We start from the raw sequence: 17,837 nt of genomic DNA, 5'->3' as shown, positions 1-17,837 counted from the left end.
AGACAGACAGACAGACAGACAGACAGACAGACAGACAGACAGACAGACAGACAGACAGACAGACAGACAGACAGACATCAGAAAGGAATCTTGAGATATCTTGCTATAGAGCGCATTCGGAAAGTATTCAGAACAATTTACTTTTTGTTCCACATTTTGTTACGTTCCAGACTTATTCTAAAATGGATTGAATTCATTTTTTCTCTCATCAATCTACACACAATACCCCATAATGACATAGCAAAAACAGGTTTATTGATTTTTTTTGCAAATGTATTACAAATAAAAACTGAAATATCACATTAACAGAAGTATTCAGACCCTTTACTCAGTACTTTGTTGAAGCAGCTTTGGCAGTGATTACAGCCTTGAGTCTTCTTGGTATGACGCTACAAGCTTGGCACACCTGTATTTGGGAGTTTCTCCCATTTGTCACTTCAGATCCACTCAAGCTATGTCAGCTCAATCCAATTGAGATGGTTTGGGATGAGTTGGACTTGAGTGAAGAGTGAAGTGAAGGAAAAGCAGAAGAGTGAAGGAAAAGCAGCCAACAAGTGCTCAGCATACTCCTTCAAGACTGTTGGAAAAGCATTCCTCATGAAGCTGGTTGAGAGAATGCCAAGAGTGTGCAAAGCTGTCATCAAGGCACAGGGTGGCTACTTTGAAGAATCTCAAATCTCAAATATATTTGGATTTGTTTTTAAAAACATTTTGTTTTTAATTTCATCTTTATTTAACCAGGTAGGCCAATTGAGAACAAGTTCTCATTTACAACTGCGACCTGGCCAAGATGAAGCAAAGCAGTGTTTAACACTTTTTTGGTTACTACATGATTCCATACGTGTTATTTCATAGTTTTGATGTCTTTACTATTATTCTACAATGTAGAAAACCCTGGAATGAGTTGGTGTGTCCAAACTTTTGACTGGTACTGTACATATTCAGTATCTGGACTAATCCTGTCCATGCCGACAGACCATATAGGTCTGGGCAGTCTTTTGTGACTTTAATATCTGTCCCATTATCCCTCGGGTTTCAACTAGCTCTGCGTTTCTCATACTGAAATCTAACTAAATCACGCTCGGTGTGGTTGTAGACGTGGTTGTAATAAACAGAGCATTTTCAGTTTTCTTCCGAACAATTGAGGTTCTATCTTTTAAACCGTTTTAAGCTGGAAAATATTACGCCCCCCCCCCCCCCCCCCCCCCCCCTCCCCATCACTGAAAGATAAGACTCTCAGAACAAGTATGTGTCTTCTGTTTCCCTCTACAAGCCGCACAGGACTCAGAATGGACGAGACCAGACACTAAATCAGAACGGTGCCTTCTATTCTACACAGAAGATCATACAAAAGGGTGGCATGACGATCTTCTGAACTTTTCAATACCTTCCTGATGCATTTCACTCACTTGAAACTATACTTCCTTCAGATTGAAATACTGTCAAAAGTGCTGTCAGACTGATTTGTAATAAACTGTCATAGCCCAAATAAAAAAAGTCAACATTAGTCGTTGATTACATCACTCGGTGGGGTCGCAAAACCGTTTTGATATGAAAATGGGGTCGTGGGTCAAAAAAGTTTGGGAACCCCTGAACTAGCACTTCTGGAAAATGCTGCGGTTCACACACTCTACAGTACAGTAGCCTATGTGGTTCATTTGAGGATACACAGGAAGTCGACAGAAATATAATACCTAAATTATATTTCCCCAGACAGTCATGAAAAAACGTCCATGTTAAACGTACAGTATCAGTGCTACAGTATATAAGATTGCAACACACTGATGGAACGGAGTATCGGGTGTCTGAAAATAGCCTACCGAGCGTAAAGTTAAGTGTAACCAGCGCAAACGAGCACGGCAGTGACAGCAACTGTAGGAAGCAATGGGCCGAGCGATATACCCTTGCCATCGGGAGGAAACTACCGTTCATGGCGTTAATCTCAGATACTACATCAACCCACAAACAGACGGAGCGAAAAGCCAGGGAGAGAGGGAGCGGAAAGGAGAAAGAGTAAATCAATATAATCATTGTAAAACAGAAAAACAGCCTCAAGCTAATCTAACTCTGCGGTTCCATTTTACACGGGACATTTCTCCAGCCAATCAACCCTACAGTCACAGAGCACTAAGGAAGCTGTTGCATATATTCATTTGCCCTTCGGAAATCATATCATTAAAAAGTGATTGAATCTACAGTTTATACATCAGTCAATACAAGCTGTATTGTATCGGGCATACTGTGGTTTTTCCAATACTCATCTCCACAATCTATCTTGACCAAAGCCAAGAAAATGTGGAAAGATAGTAGTCTGTTCTCTCTATTCCGCCCTGTGGGATTAAATAGGGTGTTAGATTTGTATTCTGCCCCCCCAATGGTCTGTTGTGTGGCGATAACAACATAGCACTTCTGTAGAGGGAAGAGTAGTCAACAGAATGAGACGCAGTAACGTCATAGGAACACTGAGGGGAAAAACCAATTGCATTGGCGGGTTACAGAAACTCTCAGTGTTGTCCACACAGTTATTTTTCAGAAGAGAGGGGAGAGACCCTTGAAGGACTATGGTAAATAGGCCAAAAAGAAGCAGAGATTTCTAATGCACATTTTCAGAGTTTCAGAGAGTGGATATATCCAACGAGGACCACAGCAGCACCTACTGCTCAAACATACCATTTGAAAACACTACTGGAGTAATCTAGACACCCTTTATTTATTTTGGGGGGGAAATAAATGACTGAGGGTTTCAAATAGAAACAATAATATTTGGATATAAATACTTCACACAGACCGGGACAGTATAATTGGTGTCCTCTCTCTCAAAAGCAACCAAATGCAAAGTCCTCCTGCAGATGAGAGAAAATGGAGGGAATTGAATGGAGATGATCTGTGATTGCATTTCTTTGGTGCCGTTCGCTTGAAGCGGTTGCATTTGATAAGCATTCCCACAGAAAAGCTGCCTGATGAATCTATCCAATCAGGCCAGCCACTACAGACGGAGTGATTGAGGAATACAGACTCCATATCACTTCCGTAATGACACTTTCAAGAAGGAGAGGGTGCTGACACCACTAGATATAGAACACATAAAATGTCAAACGGAAAAGTTTGTGCTTTTTTTACAACTTTTCTCATTCAATGACAATGAGAAAAGACAATAATATTTGGGAGCAAACGGCAAGTTTGTCGTTGTAGTCAACATGAAAGCAGAGTAGATAATAGAAACCATTCGTTTAGACAGCGCTTCTGCAACTGCCACCTTATTGAGCCTAAGCTATTAAATGACATTGCTCACATTTCTTCCTATACCCCTTTTGCCTACCCCTTCCTCCCCCTTCCTGACTGCCTGTCAGAGAGCCATCACCTCCCTTGCATCCCCCTGTCTTAAACTGTAGCTCTCACCGTGAGACAGCAGCGCTCGCCTTCCAGGACGATAAGGGAAGCGACGCTGCTGTTATTCACGTTAGGTTAATCCCCAAACTGTCACTCGACATGTCATCCACCAGGCAGGAAATTAAATAATTAATGAAGTACCAGATAATTATCATCGCTTCGTTCTGGGTTGAAACGAACGTTGACGGGATGGTTTTTACTGTAACACTCTTAGCTAGGGATTAGGGACCTTGCTTTCCTGGCTGTTGGGGGCGGTGACTGAACGGTCACTTCCTGGAGAGTGGCCTTGTGGATAATCGCTGGCATTTCCATGACAGGGGTCAGAGGTCAAGGGACAGGAAGCGTCATATTTGCATCACTGACGATTAATGGAGGTCTGGGTTAAGTTACAGTCTTACTCATTACTTTGTCTAAATGTCATCTTTGTTTGGTTTGCTCTCACTTTCAAGTGGACAAATACTAAATGAAGTACCAGGTCTATGATGGTTCATATTGCCTTGGCCCTGCATGAAAAGATCAGTTTAGCTGAGTGATGAAGCATGTGTCTGCACCAAAATGAGCTCTCACTGAACCAAGGTGTCTGTAGCTAGTGATATCCAACCTTGCTATAATGTCATCATCCATCCAGACCCCTTACAGCCACCCAGCTGCACCACGTCCTATTCCACTAACATGGTGCTGGAGGCAACTGCGTGGCTGTTGGCTCAACATGTGTCAGAGTCATAATGGCCAGGCTCAGGGAGCCAGATGGGTATTAAAGAAAGGGTAGTGGGCCGTAGCTGCCATAGCCTCCAGAACAGGTTTCATTAGGAATATAAACTCAGCAAAAAAAGAAACGTCCTCTCACTGTCATACAAATATGTGTAAATATTTATATGAACATCTCAAGATTCAACAACTGAGACATAAACTGAACAAGTTCCACAGACGTGATTAACTGAAATTCAATAATGTGTCCCTGAACAGGGGGGGGGGGGGTCAAAATTAAAAAGTAACAGTCAGTAACTGGTGTGGCCACCAGCTGCATTAAGTACTGCAGTGCATCTCCTCCTCATGGACAGCACCAGATTTGCCAGTTCTTGCTGTGAGATGTTACCCCACTCTTCCACCAAGGCACCTGCAAGTTCCCGGACATTTCTGGGGGGAATGGCCCTAGCCCTCACCCTCTGATCCAACAGGTCCCAGACGTGCTCAATGGGATTGAGATATGGGATTGAGATCTGGATCTCTTCGCTGGCCATGGCACAGAACGAGCAGTATGGCTGCTGGCATTGTCATACTGGAGGGTCATGTGCCTGCAGGAAGGGTACCACATGAGGGAGGAGGATCCCTGTAATGCACAGCGTTGAGATTGCCTGCAATGACAACAAGCTCAGTCCGATGATGCTGTGACACACCGTCTCAGACCATGACGGACCCTCCCCCTCCAAATCGATCCCATTCCAGAGTACAGGACTTGGTGTAACGCTCATTCTTTCGACGATAAATGCGAATCCGACCATCACCCCTGGTGAGACAAAACCGTGACTCGTCAGTGAAGAGCACTTTTTGCCAGTCCTGTCTGGTCCAGCAACGGTGGGTTTGTGCCCAAAGGCGACGTTGTTGCCGGTGATGTCTGGTGAGGACCTGCTTTACAACAGGCCTACAAGCCCTCAGTCCAGCCTCTCTCAGCCTAGTGAGGACAGTCTGAGCACTGATGGAGGGATTGTGCGTTCCTGGTGTAACTCGGGCAGTTGTTGTTGCCATCCTGTACCTGTCCTGCCGGTGTGATGTTCGGATGTACCGATCCTGTGCAGGTGTTGTTACAGGTGGTCTACCACAGCGAGGACGATCAGCTGTCCGTCCTGTCTCCCTGTAGCGCTGTCATAGGCGTCTCACAGTACGGTATTGCAATTTATTGCCCTGACCAAATCTGCAGTCATCATGCCTCCTTGCAGCATGCCTAAGGCACGTTCACGCAGATGAGCAGGGACCCTGGGCATCTTTCTTTTGGTGTTTTTTAGAGTCAGTAGAAAGGTCTCTTTAGTGTCCTAAGTTTTCATAACTGTGACCTTAATTGCCTACGGTCTGTAAACTGTTAGTGTCTTACCGACCGTTCCACAGGTTCATGTTCATTAATTGTTTATGCTTCATTGAAGCATGGGAAACAGTGTTCAAACCCTTTACAATGAAGATCTGTGAAGTTATTTGGATTTTTACGAATTATCTTTGAAAGACAGGGTCCTAAAAAAGGGACGTTTCTTTTTTTGTTGAGTAGCTCTTTGTCAGCACCATGGACAGCGCTAGTGCTGCACAGCTCTCAGCACAGCAGGCCACTGAATTGGCCAGAACCATAGCAATAAACATTTGGTGTGGTAATGTGCCTATTGCTATATTTCCCCTAGGCCACATACATAGCTGTAGACTGCTAGGGGCCATAGCTGAGCTAATATTTCATGCAGGGGAACAACAACAACCAGAATCAGCAGGGTGGTCAATGCACATTCCAGGAAGGGAAATCAGCAGGATATGAATGCTGCTCTTAGTGCTAGGAGCTGGTGGACAGGGCTGAGAAAAGGGTATTTACCTCCCTTTCTTGGACACATATGGTATTGCACAGTGCTACATACAGAGTGCTTTTGTTAACCATATGCCTACTTTATTCTTTATGGCAGTCAGCTTTCCCAGGGGGGTTTCTAAGAGCCTGGTTTTAGACAGTCTTAGGAGGAGGACACACAAGAATTATACACACAACAGTGAATGGTGCACATCATAGTAAGTAAATCACATAAGTGAACCAAGTAGACCAAGAAAGCCTTGTGGTTAAGCTGCTTTGGTTGTACGAAGATCAGAGCTGGCTTTTGTGTTAACCAAACCAGCCTCTCTCTCTCTCAGCCTGAACGGTGTAATCTCGTCTCTCTGTGTGACAAGAAGTGGCCTCGTACCCCCGCCGCCACTCAACTCCTTCCTCCCCGAACATTAGCGCTGACAATGTTATCAGGCTGCCGAGCCCTGGCGCCTTCGCTGGAAATGCTGGCTGCTTGCTTTGTGTGTGCTGGATTGACAGAGACCGAGGCTTAGGTTGCCATTCGCTCACCAGATAATGAGCGACAGAAATTAGCCGGGGCGGAATGAGAAAACGTCAACAAAAGTAGTTATCTGTGAGTGAGTTTGTGTACACACGTTTGAAGAAAAGGGAAGTGGGGACATAGACTTCAAGGATTTAGAGTGGCATTCTGCTCACTGTCAAAGCTCACAGATATCAACATTGGATTGCATCCACAGCCTGTTAGCCATTCATGTTAAAAGGTTTCACATTAAAAACACGATTGAAGTCTTCTCGTTAGAACTTTAGCTAGCGTGTGTTTACAAGGATATGTAGCATCAACACATTTGAGCTTATTGTTATTCACAGTCACTATCCCCAAGTCAATGTTGGGAATCTTAGGACTATGAATATCAACCCGCGATATTAGCAAATCAATGCACACTACTTCATCCTAAGGACCAACGTGTGTGAAAGCCATAAAGGATTGCTACAGCCATATTTACATTGCTGATCCACCATTAAAATATGTGGTTCTACAGTACTGTATCTATAGCAGCATATGCTGTCTGTGTGGTGGAAACATGCGTTTAATAGGAAACCCAGGAGAGTCTGGAGCTGAATGTCTGATACATAGATCTGTCTGAAGCCTGTCCTTCACGTCCTATGGAGAAACAGACAGTATCTCACACAGCCTGGACCACAGAGACCAACACCTAGTTACAATGTCCGCCTATGTTGTTCACCTTCAAACAATACACTCCTGTCTCAGACATACAACGACATTCATGCACCACCGCGCACAGATACACAGGGCGGAACATATCTCACAAATCTTGTTATGTACTCATAGTATACTGTACAGTACACACAAGCAGGCTTGCACGTCAGCACACACACATGCTGTGAAATGGCAGGACCGTATTAAAGTTAATTAAAGTAGCATAAAACTAGACAACGTGAGCACCCTACATACCTTCTGTCATTGCTTTGTTGATGACACCTATGAAAATAAGAGAAAATGAGAATATTATTATTATTATTATGGAAATATAAAAATTATATTCCATAAAATCTGAGGTATTGTCCCCTGATAACATAGGATAAAACCCATTCCACACTTTCTGGTGATGAAAAAGAACAATTCGAATATTTGGGAGGGAAAATGTGGAAATATGAAATGTAATGTTATGATGTGCATTTACTGTGAAGTTCACCACAATATGTATTTAACCACCTGGCACCGTGCTCTCAATCAGCAGTCAACCATCATCAACCCTCGTCAAGAGCTGGTAATACCCTCAATAAACCACCGACTCAAATCCCATCAGAGAGGAAAACAATGCTGAACTCATGATGATGACGGGAGACACTGTGAGGGACACACCAGCCAGAGGTGTCAGAGCTAACCAGACAACCCATGAGGAGACATTGATCAATGGAAGTTGGGGACAGTTCTGGTTCTAGAAGTGGAACAGTACTATAGCTGGAGGGGAATTCTGAAACCAACTGTCAGAGCCACCCCTCAGTGGTCTAACGCGGATGGATCGATCCACTGGGTTTGGGCGGACTTGGGAGAAATAAGGTGTTGGTGCCTTTCAGCACAAAAAGCTTCCTTGAACATTGGCGGCAGCAGCGGCGGCGTATATTTCTCTCTCACACCATCCATTTTCTCGCCGTGAAATATCATTTTTAGACACGCTGGACAGGACCCTCGACCAGGCCCCGTCAAGCCACAGGCGTGACTTATCGATGTGCCGTGGAGAGGTGATGAGATGGTGGAAGGGAGACAGAGGCGAGTGCGAGCTGAAAGGAACAGACAGAGGGAGCAGACTCTGTTTTTAAAATTTTTATTTAACCTTTATTTAACCAGGCAAGTCAGTTAAAAACACATTCTTATTTACAATGACGGACTACCCCGGCCAAACCCTAACGCGGACGAAGCTAGGCCAGTTGTGCGTCGTCCTAAGGGTCTCCCGGTCACAACCGGGTATATTACAGCCTGGAATCAAACCAGGGTCTGTAGTGACGCCTCTAGCACTGAGATGCAGTGCCTTAAGACCGCTGCACCACTCAGGAGCTGTCTGTACCTCACTACTTTTTATTTGCCATCCTATAACAGGTTGTTAGAGACAGTCCAAACATAAGATGTATCAAACTGGAAGACCAAACCTCCAACCAAATCATTAGAGTACCTACTGTACGTAGTACCTCATTGGTTATAAAATGAATCACAATAAACTACCAGATTGAGAGGGAACTGAGCAGTAGGCTAGTTCATAGCTTTTCCTTTTATTTTCTTCATCAGCAAATAGTGTACAAACTGAGGGAGCTAATTGAAGATTTAACAATGACATTAAAATCCCACAATTATTGACCTTAAAATGCAATCTGTTAAATCATATTGGAACATAATATTGCCTTGAAAACCAAGGCCATTTGAAGAAATTTTATCAAACAAATTCAACCAAACCTTATTGGTTGACCTTTTTCAGTTTGTCAGTTACAAATGGTGTGGCTATTAGCCTGAAAGTTCCAATGGAAAAAAATCACTGAACTGTTGCAGTAGTCGATGGAAATGTGACATTTAGGGCGAAATCACATGAAAATCTCAAATGAAGAAAGTATACCTATCAAAACCTTGAAATGGGCTGAAACTGAATTGCAATAAATCAAAAAGCATTACAGTATATATCAATCTGTCTGATATACAGTACCAGTCAAAAGTTAGGACACACCTACTCATTCAAGGGTTTTTCTTTATTTTTACTATTTTCTACATTGTAGAATAATAGTGAAGATGTCAAAACTATGAAATAACACATTTGGAATCATGTAGTAACCAAAAAGATGTTCTTCAAGATTCTTCAAAGTAGCCAACCTTTGCCTTCATAACAGCTTTGCACACTCTTGGCATTCTCTCAACCAGCTTCATGAGGTCGTCACCTGGAATGCATTTTAGATTTTTTCCTCCCCCAACGTTCTTAGTAAGGGTGTGTCCAGTCCATTTTATTGTAAATGCTAGCCCTGGGTAATATAGGTCAGTGCTGCCATTGCTGCACAGCTAATAAAATCTCCCCTGGTCTTCAAGGACATTATGTGGCTGCAGTCCCTTTACCATTTTCCCCAAAGGAACCAATGCAATCTTTATGATGGCGCAGTGGGCGACAGGGACTCTGTATATATTCTACACGCTAATCAGTGTCACTTAAACGGGCTAGGGTCGGGTATCAGCCCCCCGTGGGTCTTCTAGAACGGGAGTGAAGTCTCCAGATCTATGCTGATGACAGCCTGGCATTCACACACACTATTCTATCACCTCTCAGAGTCCCCTCTGCGGGGTTAGGCAGTGCAGAGAGGTCTGTCACTGACATGCTCATGGGTAAACCAGGTATAAGCCTTATCTTTCTCAGCCTCTGTTCTGCAGGTATGATGAGGACAAAGGCAGAACACACAATCATTATCACAAGTGTATATTATTTGATCTTTCTGGGAATACCACGTCAGACTGGAATCCAATATTCCTGTTAAATTCTTCTAGCCGCCCCGAGTCCTGAAAACTTGCTGCAACCCACCCAAGCAACCCCTCTTCCTTCCTATCCAGCTGGCTGACAGCCAGTCGGATCAAATCCATTTAACGCCATCACAGGTTGCCCTTTGGTCCCTGGCCTCCAGTGCTGAAAATTGCTACTGTGCAAATGCCCTTCATGTAACGGTCCAACTGTGTCACATGTAGTCAGCTACCTTCCTAGACTCAGGCAGGTGATTTTGTACTCTCTCCCATACCGTACATTGAGGAGGCACACCACTTTTTTCAGGTGCTCAGCAGGTAGGTATACGACAGATGAGATTCCAGGTTCCTAGCTCCGCCTAGCTCTGCTGCTCTCTTCCCATCCCCAGCCATTCTCTCCGCAACACTACCCCCGTAGCTCACAACAGATGACTATCGCTGTCTTCCCTCGCTGCTGCTGCCGTCAAGGCCGGGCCAGGTGCTCCTCTATCTCTGGGAGAGAAGGGAGGGAATGGAGAGTGGGGAAGGAAGGGGAGATGTTGAATTTCATACCTCACGGCTCCTGGATTAACCAGGTCTGGATGTAATGTTGACAGACAGGCCGACTAGCCAGGAGAGGGGTGAGGAGGGGGATGGGGAGGCAGAGGTGGCCCCTGTTTCGGAGGGCCAGCTGGATGTAACATTATAGTTAGTGGTGTAGTGGAGGGTATACGCAGGTATACCCATTTATTTTTCAGTGGGCATTGTGTGTGCTCACTTCTTAATCCCCATGATGCGTATCATAGTAGTGTAGTGGAGGTATATGCCGTATCAATTAACAAGGCCAATGGAGGTGATCAGAATGTTCAGCTTAAAATGTTGATAAACTATTATTTCTTCACATTTTCAGCGCAGCAATGTGCACACGGCAGTAGGCTAAGCACAAATGTTCCAAAATGCAATTTGCAGAAAACACATATTCTAAAATGCACACCGTACATGGAAGTGGTTTCATGGACAGAGATGGAAATATCAATTAGAAATGTAGGAAGAGGGGAGATCTAAAGATGCAACAACTATCATGGGTTGCTAATATGTCTAGGATAATGCCTGCTAGACAATGAAAGAAAGCGTAAAGAAAACGAATAGAACAGGAGAATGCAAATGAGGAAGACTTTATCAAATAATTGCTTCCCCATTTCTACGGTGGGATTTTGGCTATAGGCTACTTTCACGCAAGGTAAAACATCTTTATAAAATAATATGAAGTAAAACGTCCAGGTTTCAAACAATTAAGGAACAGGAAAAACAGTGACGCTAATGATAGGCCTAACTGTCTTCTGGTAGATGAAAATGGTTTCCCAAAAACCTTCTCAATGAAATGTTAGCTACAAAGTAGACTATGCCTACCTGGCAGAATGATATCATGATTATTTGCATTAATCCAGTGGCCAAATGTTTTGCAAACTCTATCTCATGTGCAACAGTGTTTTCGCTAACCAAACAATGCTAGGTGCCTGCGCACTTCAATTAAAGGGTAACTGCACAAAACAATCTACATTTCATAGACCTCAAAGGTGGTCTCCTGATGTGGTTTAAGCATTGTTGTGGACTTTGAACATCCGATTGTGTTGTTTTTCTACTAAAAAAGTGTGAAACCTGTGAATTTCTGACTCAGTTGACAGCCTCATTTATCTATTTCAATAGTAGGCCTACTATTAGCCTACTTGCACAGTACAGCTTTGGTTGGCCTGACTGTTAGAGACCAATATGGGATTTATCAATTTAGGTCATGTATGTCACCGTTTCTCACACAATTTTTCACACTTTCCTTCGCCGGGTGGGCCGATGGATTTTTTTGTGTGCAAAATTGGGCAATACCCACTTCTCCAGGCACCGCTACACCACTGTTTATAGTGGCGGTGGTACCAAAGCCAAAATACAACATATGTTCATTAAATCATATACCTAGAACAACCTAGAACGGAACGCGGCTATTTTAGGGTTTACTGGAGACCGGGAATATCTGGATACAGCAGAGCCACCATCAATTATCACTACCAAGCCCACCTATCAGAGAAGAGGATACTGTTATGTCTGACAGAGGTTCATGACGTATGGCTCAGGCAGACTAGACAGACACATCCCTTAGCGTCATAGGGAAGCCAGGTACGTCTCACAGAGCAGCCGTGAATGCCTCACAGCGCAAATCCATCCGCTTACCTTGTCTGGAATTCACTTTCCTCCCCCAGTAGATTAAACTCACACTTCACCTCCCCTCGCAGCACACCAGTTAGCATGAAGGTACAGTGAAAATTATGGTACGTATAACTTCCCAGTGCGCAGGGTGTAAACAGTGGAAAAGTCTTAGCAATACTTTTAAACTATTTACCTTGTTTTTACAATGGATTACAGCTAAATTAATGGATTTTATACTTGGGACAGAATGAGACAAAAGTAATTGCTGTGTTGCCTTTTGAGTGTTTCATGAAGACAGGGAATCTGCATTCAAATAATATGTGAGTGTTGGACTGAGTAAGCTTCAGAGTTATTTAGCCATTGAAATATTAGCAGCCATTGACAATCATGTCTAAACCCAACGAAGCGAGAATATTACAAAAATTAGTTCAGCAGGCAGCACAGCACATTACAGATAATGCTCTGAGAGACAACAATATCTTCAGTCCCAAATACACTTACTAAACGTTCCACTACAATAGATTTGATTTACTCATTCAGTCACGGGAGGCTGCTTTATGCCAGAATATTAAACGTGTCTAATAATTAAAAGGTTCTGCTGAACTTCCCTTTAATTAATTCATATGATTAATCTGCCAAGGTGGCAGCTCATTGTTTAGCTCTTGACAGACTATTATAGCAACAATGTAATAATAGCTACTGGCGTCCTTCCTCATAATGCATCAACAGATTACGTAGCTCTGAGGAGTAAGACCGGGGAAAACTAGATTCATCTTGTTTCTTATAAAGTTAGACATTGTCTATAGCGCTCGCCAGCTTGTAGCCCTGAGCAAGGTAGTTAATCCACTGTTCCCCGGGCGCCGAAGACGTGGATGTCGATTAAGGCAGCCCCTCCGCACCTCTCTGATTCAGAGGGGTTGGGTTAAATGCGGAAGACACATTTCAGTTGAAGGTATTCAGTTGTACAACTGACTAGGTATCCCTCTTTCCCTTTCCTAAAAAACAGAAATGAGTTACGTGTGGTTCGTTCAGCCATTCCTATGGGGAAAATGAATGGAGAAAGAATGGGGTTTTGGGATAAACGGCAAAAACAAGGTCTGAGGGTTAACACAGGCTTAGGAGATCTTATACGTTTTGTTCTATGAGATAATATCTGCCAGTTAACACAACCTTTAGGAATTATGAAGGCTTCATGTTCTTCGCGTGCTTTTAAAAAATGACATAAACGCTAAAAAAATGCACAAAAAGTGACGTTAGCTGATGAAGATTATCACATAGAACAAAACATATAAGATCTCCTCAGCCTGTGTTTACCATAGACCTTATTTTTCGGCATTTATCCAAAAACCCTCATTTCCCCATAGGGGGGGGGGGGGGGGGGGGGGGACTGAAGAAACAAGTGCACATAGTCCATCCACTTCAGGAATATTATTAGATTTTTTGTTATTTGTATTTCTATAAATCAACATATCAGATAATTTTTTTACTTAACCATCACATTCCTAATCTCCTTTCAGATTCCCCTTTGTCTAGTAGAACTTTTGGATCTCAAAGACCCTGTATGACGGGGACACGTTTACAGTATGCAAAGAGACAAAACAGCCTATCACCATGCTGTATCCACGCTCCGGAGATTAAAGCCCAGGAGTGGAAGGAGGGTTTATGCTTTTCGCATGGACACCTCTCAGAATTGAAACTCCTATCTGCTCGCCTTGCAATAGACTACTGGTTTCCCCCATCCTTGCAGAAAGTTAATTTGAAAGTTAATATATCTGCCTATTGCCATCACCCAAAGCAACGGGCGTGGAACTGAGCCTGTATCCTGTCATAGAAAATGACAGAATACATCATGCGTACTGTATATAGTGTGTGACGTCTGAGTGGCACTGACAGTATGCTTCAGAGTTAAATGTATGATAACTATAGTGCTGTTTAAAGGGGGAAAACTCTTGGAAGATAACATGTGATATAAACACAGTTCTTGATCCTTCGAACACAAATACCGACAACACAAATAGATGTTTCTGTGGAAAATAAAGTAATATCATTCTACTACAAATACAGGTTTGCCTCAAAAACCTTTAACATGCATTTGAGGCACAGAGCAGTGTACATTTCTATGCATGAATTCTCATCATGTTGAAAACTGCCTGCATCATTCTCAGAGACAACATACGCAGTAATAACGCTCACAACTCTGTAAATACCAAATACACAAGCACACCAGAGCAATCCCTGCATTAGTCAATCAACCAATCCATCAATGTTACATACAGTGACACAAAAATCACAGACCTACAGATACACACACAAGCCCACACAAAGCACTCCCCTCCACACACACACAAAGCCTATCCCTCCGAGCTATCCTGGAGTGGAGTACCTTTGCGCTCGGAGCGTTTCTTGCGCCTCCTCTTGAACCTCCTCCGGATCAAGCAGTAATAGGCCCCCGCGGTCCCCATGGCCTGGGAGCCATCCAGAAACAGAGCCATGCCTAACAGGGCTGTTCAGTTGCCCCTAGGCAGTCCTTTTGCCCCTTAGGCTGCCCTGTTGCCCCTAGGCTCTCTTTAGCCTGGAGAGTCTAGGAGGCACTGAACTTCCCCACCCTCTCTCACTCTGCTAAGTACTGTACAGGCACCAGGCGCAGACCCTCCCTCCTCCTGTCTGTCGTTCACACCCTCAGATGTCATGAGCTTTGCCAGCCGGTACTTTTATATGAATGATATAAAACGAACGAACGTCACTCCAGTGGTAGCCAATCTCGCCCTCTCCTTACGGACCCTCGTGATCTGAGGAGACACATGTCACAGTCACATACACACACACGCGTGCACACACACACACACACACTTTTCTGGCCCCATCCAATGACGATCACCTTCAAATGGCCAACAAATGGCATCTAAGAAATAGAAACATATCGATTCATACTGATTCAAAGGATCTATATTGTCCCATTGCTGTCATGGTGTCACAGTTACCCTAGCGTCACATTCAGGTATTCAGGGCAGGTGGAAACTAATTTCCACAGGCACACTCTATGGACACATAGCTGGCTCTCAGTGTATGTTTCCCTGTGTCAGCAGCCCAAGACTCCATTCCACCCGTCCCCCATCCAGACCTCTCTAATCCTGGGGGTAATTATTGTCCTGACATGCACCAGTGGCTTCCTGGCTGGGGGACTTATCACTCCGTATTGTAGAAGCGCCACACCACTTAGCGTCCATGTCTACTGTCATTCAGGCATCAGCTAAATCTGGCCAGGGTTATTATGAAACTCCTCACCCTCATAAAGAGGGGCAGATTAGCTGTAATTGTATATTAATTATACATACAGTAAGAAAATACATACAAGTAGTGCATCGCGTGTCTCGTGAAAACACAAACCAGATGGTATAACTTACTACTGGATCTCTGTCTCCCCCACCAGTAAACAGTGAATGCAATCCAGATATTTTGGAACCAAAACGTGACAGATAGTATCACAAGAGTTTCTAAACCCAGAGGCACAACATCGCAAGACTTCCGGGAACGCTTACGAAACAGACCAAATAGACCAGGAAGTTCTCTCATTGAGAAGTCAAAAGATTCTACCTTAGCTGTTACTTTTCTCAAAATCTAAAGGCACAACCTAGACTATAGCCAATGTCTTAAGTAGTTGAACATGTTATTACTCTAACCTTGTGAAAGTGGCAAACTGACACGTTTTCATTTTCGACAAAAACAACTTTATATGGAAGGAGTGCCTTTTATTTGACGGCCTGCACACGCGCAGTTCGGCGCGAGGCGACCGTTAGACGCGATGACGTGTTTAGGGCTCCCGAGTGGCGCAGCGGTCTAAGGCACTGCACCTCAGTGCTTGAGGCGTCACTACAGACACCCTGGATCGATTCCAGGCTGTATCACAACCGGCCGTGATTGGGAGTCCCATAGGGCAGCGCACAATTGGCCCAGCGTCGTACGGGTTTGGCCGGAGTAGGCTGTCATTGTAAATAAGAATTTGTTCTTAACTGATTTGCCTAGTTAAATAAAGGTTAAATAAAAAAAACATTTCAAAAAAATTATTCGCATCTTCATACTGATAGTATGCTGTGACAACACCAGATGAGAAACAGGTTCTCTGGCCTACACTGCCCCCATGTGGCATGTCTTGGAGTGGTGTATCACCTGAAATGAACCAAGCCCATCACAGTAGACCCATGTCCCGGGCCGCGTCATGAAAAGTTGCACACAGTTTCGAATCAGAAAGGGGCTTGTTTACATTGAAGTGAATATAAACACATCCAACTTCAGATGCAGCTCATGTAAGTTAATACACTTGTACCTGTATACGGCTTGAAAATGGCAGATTTGGGCACTAATAAGCAGTGGTGGTTCTAGACCATTTCAACTGGGGGGGGGGCCAAGCTGGGGCCAGTTGTACTGTTAGATGGTCCAGTTACAGTAGACGTTATTGTTGTCGTATCGTTTTCTTCACTGCATTGCAGGCATTAGCAGGCAAAAGACCATGTTCATAATCATTAGTGTTCCGCGTTGCCACTGTCTAATAAAGGATGTAAAAAAAGAACGATAGCAAAAGTTAGTGATGTAAAAATTATTGCATACTCCACATGGGCACTGCCCCCCCCCCCCCCCCAGAACCGCTACTGCTAATAAGCGCCTAAATTGGAACACAGTGGCTGTACAGTAACATGCTATAAATGACGTCAGATCTCAGGCTCTGCGATTCACAGCGTTGTATGGGTTTTGACTGACAGACGTTCTGAACTTGAGCACCGCACGCGACAAGAAGTTGCCCCCATCCCTTTCGCTAATTGGGCAACTTTTGCTAATGCTTTGTTGTCTGACTGAGGGAAATGCTGTATATTAACGCTCCTGTTGTGTTCGTTTCATGTTCATTAATGGGGTCGGTCCAAAATGACCGCCCCATTATAGCTGATTCTAAATCCTTAATAATAATACGTACATCATCACCTAATGTTGTGTCTTTTTATCAACTTAAGTTCTTGTGAACATTACAAGTTTTGAACTTCTATTTGCTATTTATGGCCTGTAGGCCTCATTGACCTGAGCTCATACAACTCGTTTTTGAGTAAAATAAAACATAATGTATGGATTATTTTGACTATAACAAATACTCAGATTAAACATATTGTGCTATTTATCACAGACTACTTTGTGTCAAAGTTTAACAAGGACTCTCCTCCTCACCAGTGTCAAGATATGATCAAGAGCCTCACATTATCCCTCTCATCATCACTCAATGTCTAGGTTTACCTCCACTGTATTCACATCCTACCATACCTTTGTCTGTACATTATACCTTGAAGCTATTTTTTCGCCCCCAGAAACCTGCTCCTTTTACTCTCTGTTCCGGACGTCCTAGACGACCAATTCTCATAGCTTTTAGCCGTAACCTTATCCTACTCCTCCTCTGTTCCTCTGGTGATGTAGAGGTGAATCCAGGCCCTGCAGTGCCTAGCTCCACTCCTATTCCCCAGGTGCTCTCATTTGTTGACTTCTCTAACCGTAATAGCCTTGGTTTCATGCATATTAACATTAGAAGCCTCCTCCCTAAGTTTGTTTTATTCACTGCTTTAGCACATCACTGTGACCTGTACGCTCTTGTTGGCTGGCCCTCGCTTCCTACTCGTCGCCAAACCCACTGGCTGCAGGTCATCTACAAGACCCTGCTAGGTAAGACCCCCCTTATCTCAGCTCGCTGGTTACCAT

The 17,837-nt window shown here is 43.8% G+C and overlaps 1 protein-coding gene across 7 annotated transcripts in view; it reads right to left on the bottom strand.

Moving 5' to 3' along the window:
- Positions 1-17,837, bottom strand: part of LOC106575210 (double-stranded RNA-specific editase 1) — a 67,077-nt gene that overhangs the window by 15,072 nt on the left and 34,168 nt on the right. For 4 of the 7 annotated variants that reach the window (XM_014151559.3, XM_014151563.3, XM_014151560.3 and 1 more), the window contains one exon: positions 7,392-7,418. The exons of the other annotated variants lie outside the window; for them this stretch is intronic. In XM_014151559.3, the coding sequence (XP_014007034.1) occupies positions 7,392-7,401 (10 nt within the window). In that variant the 5' untranslated portion in view covers positions 7,402-7,418. The remainder of the gene's footprint in view (positions 1-7,391; positions 7,419-17,837) is intronic. 7 annotated transcript variants of the gene reach the window in all.

The sequence above is a fragment of the Salmo salar genome, chromosome 17 (assembly GCF_965601325.2).
Source record: "Salmo salar chromosome 17, fSalSal1, whole genome shotgun sequence".
NCBI lineage: Eukaryota > Metazoa > Chordata > Actinopteri > Salmoniformes > Salmonidae > Salmo > Salmo salar.
The sequence above is the reverse complement of the archived record's forward strand: the minus strand, read 5'-3'. Positions and strand labels throughout refer to the sequence as shown.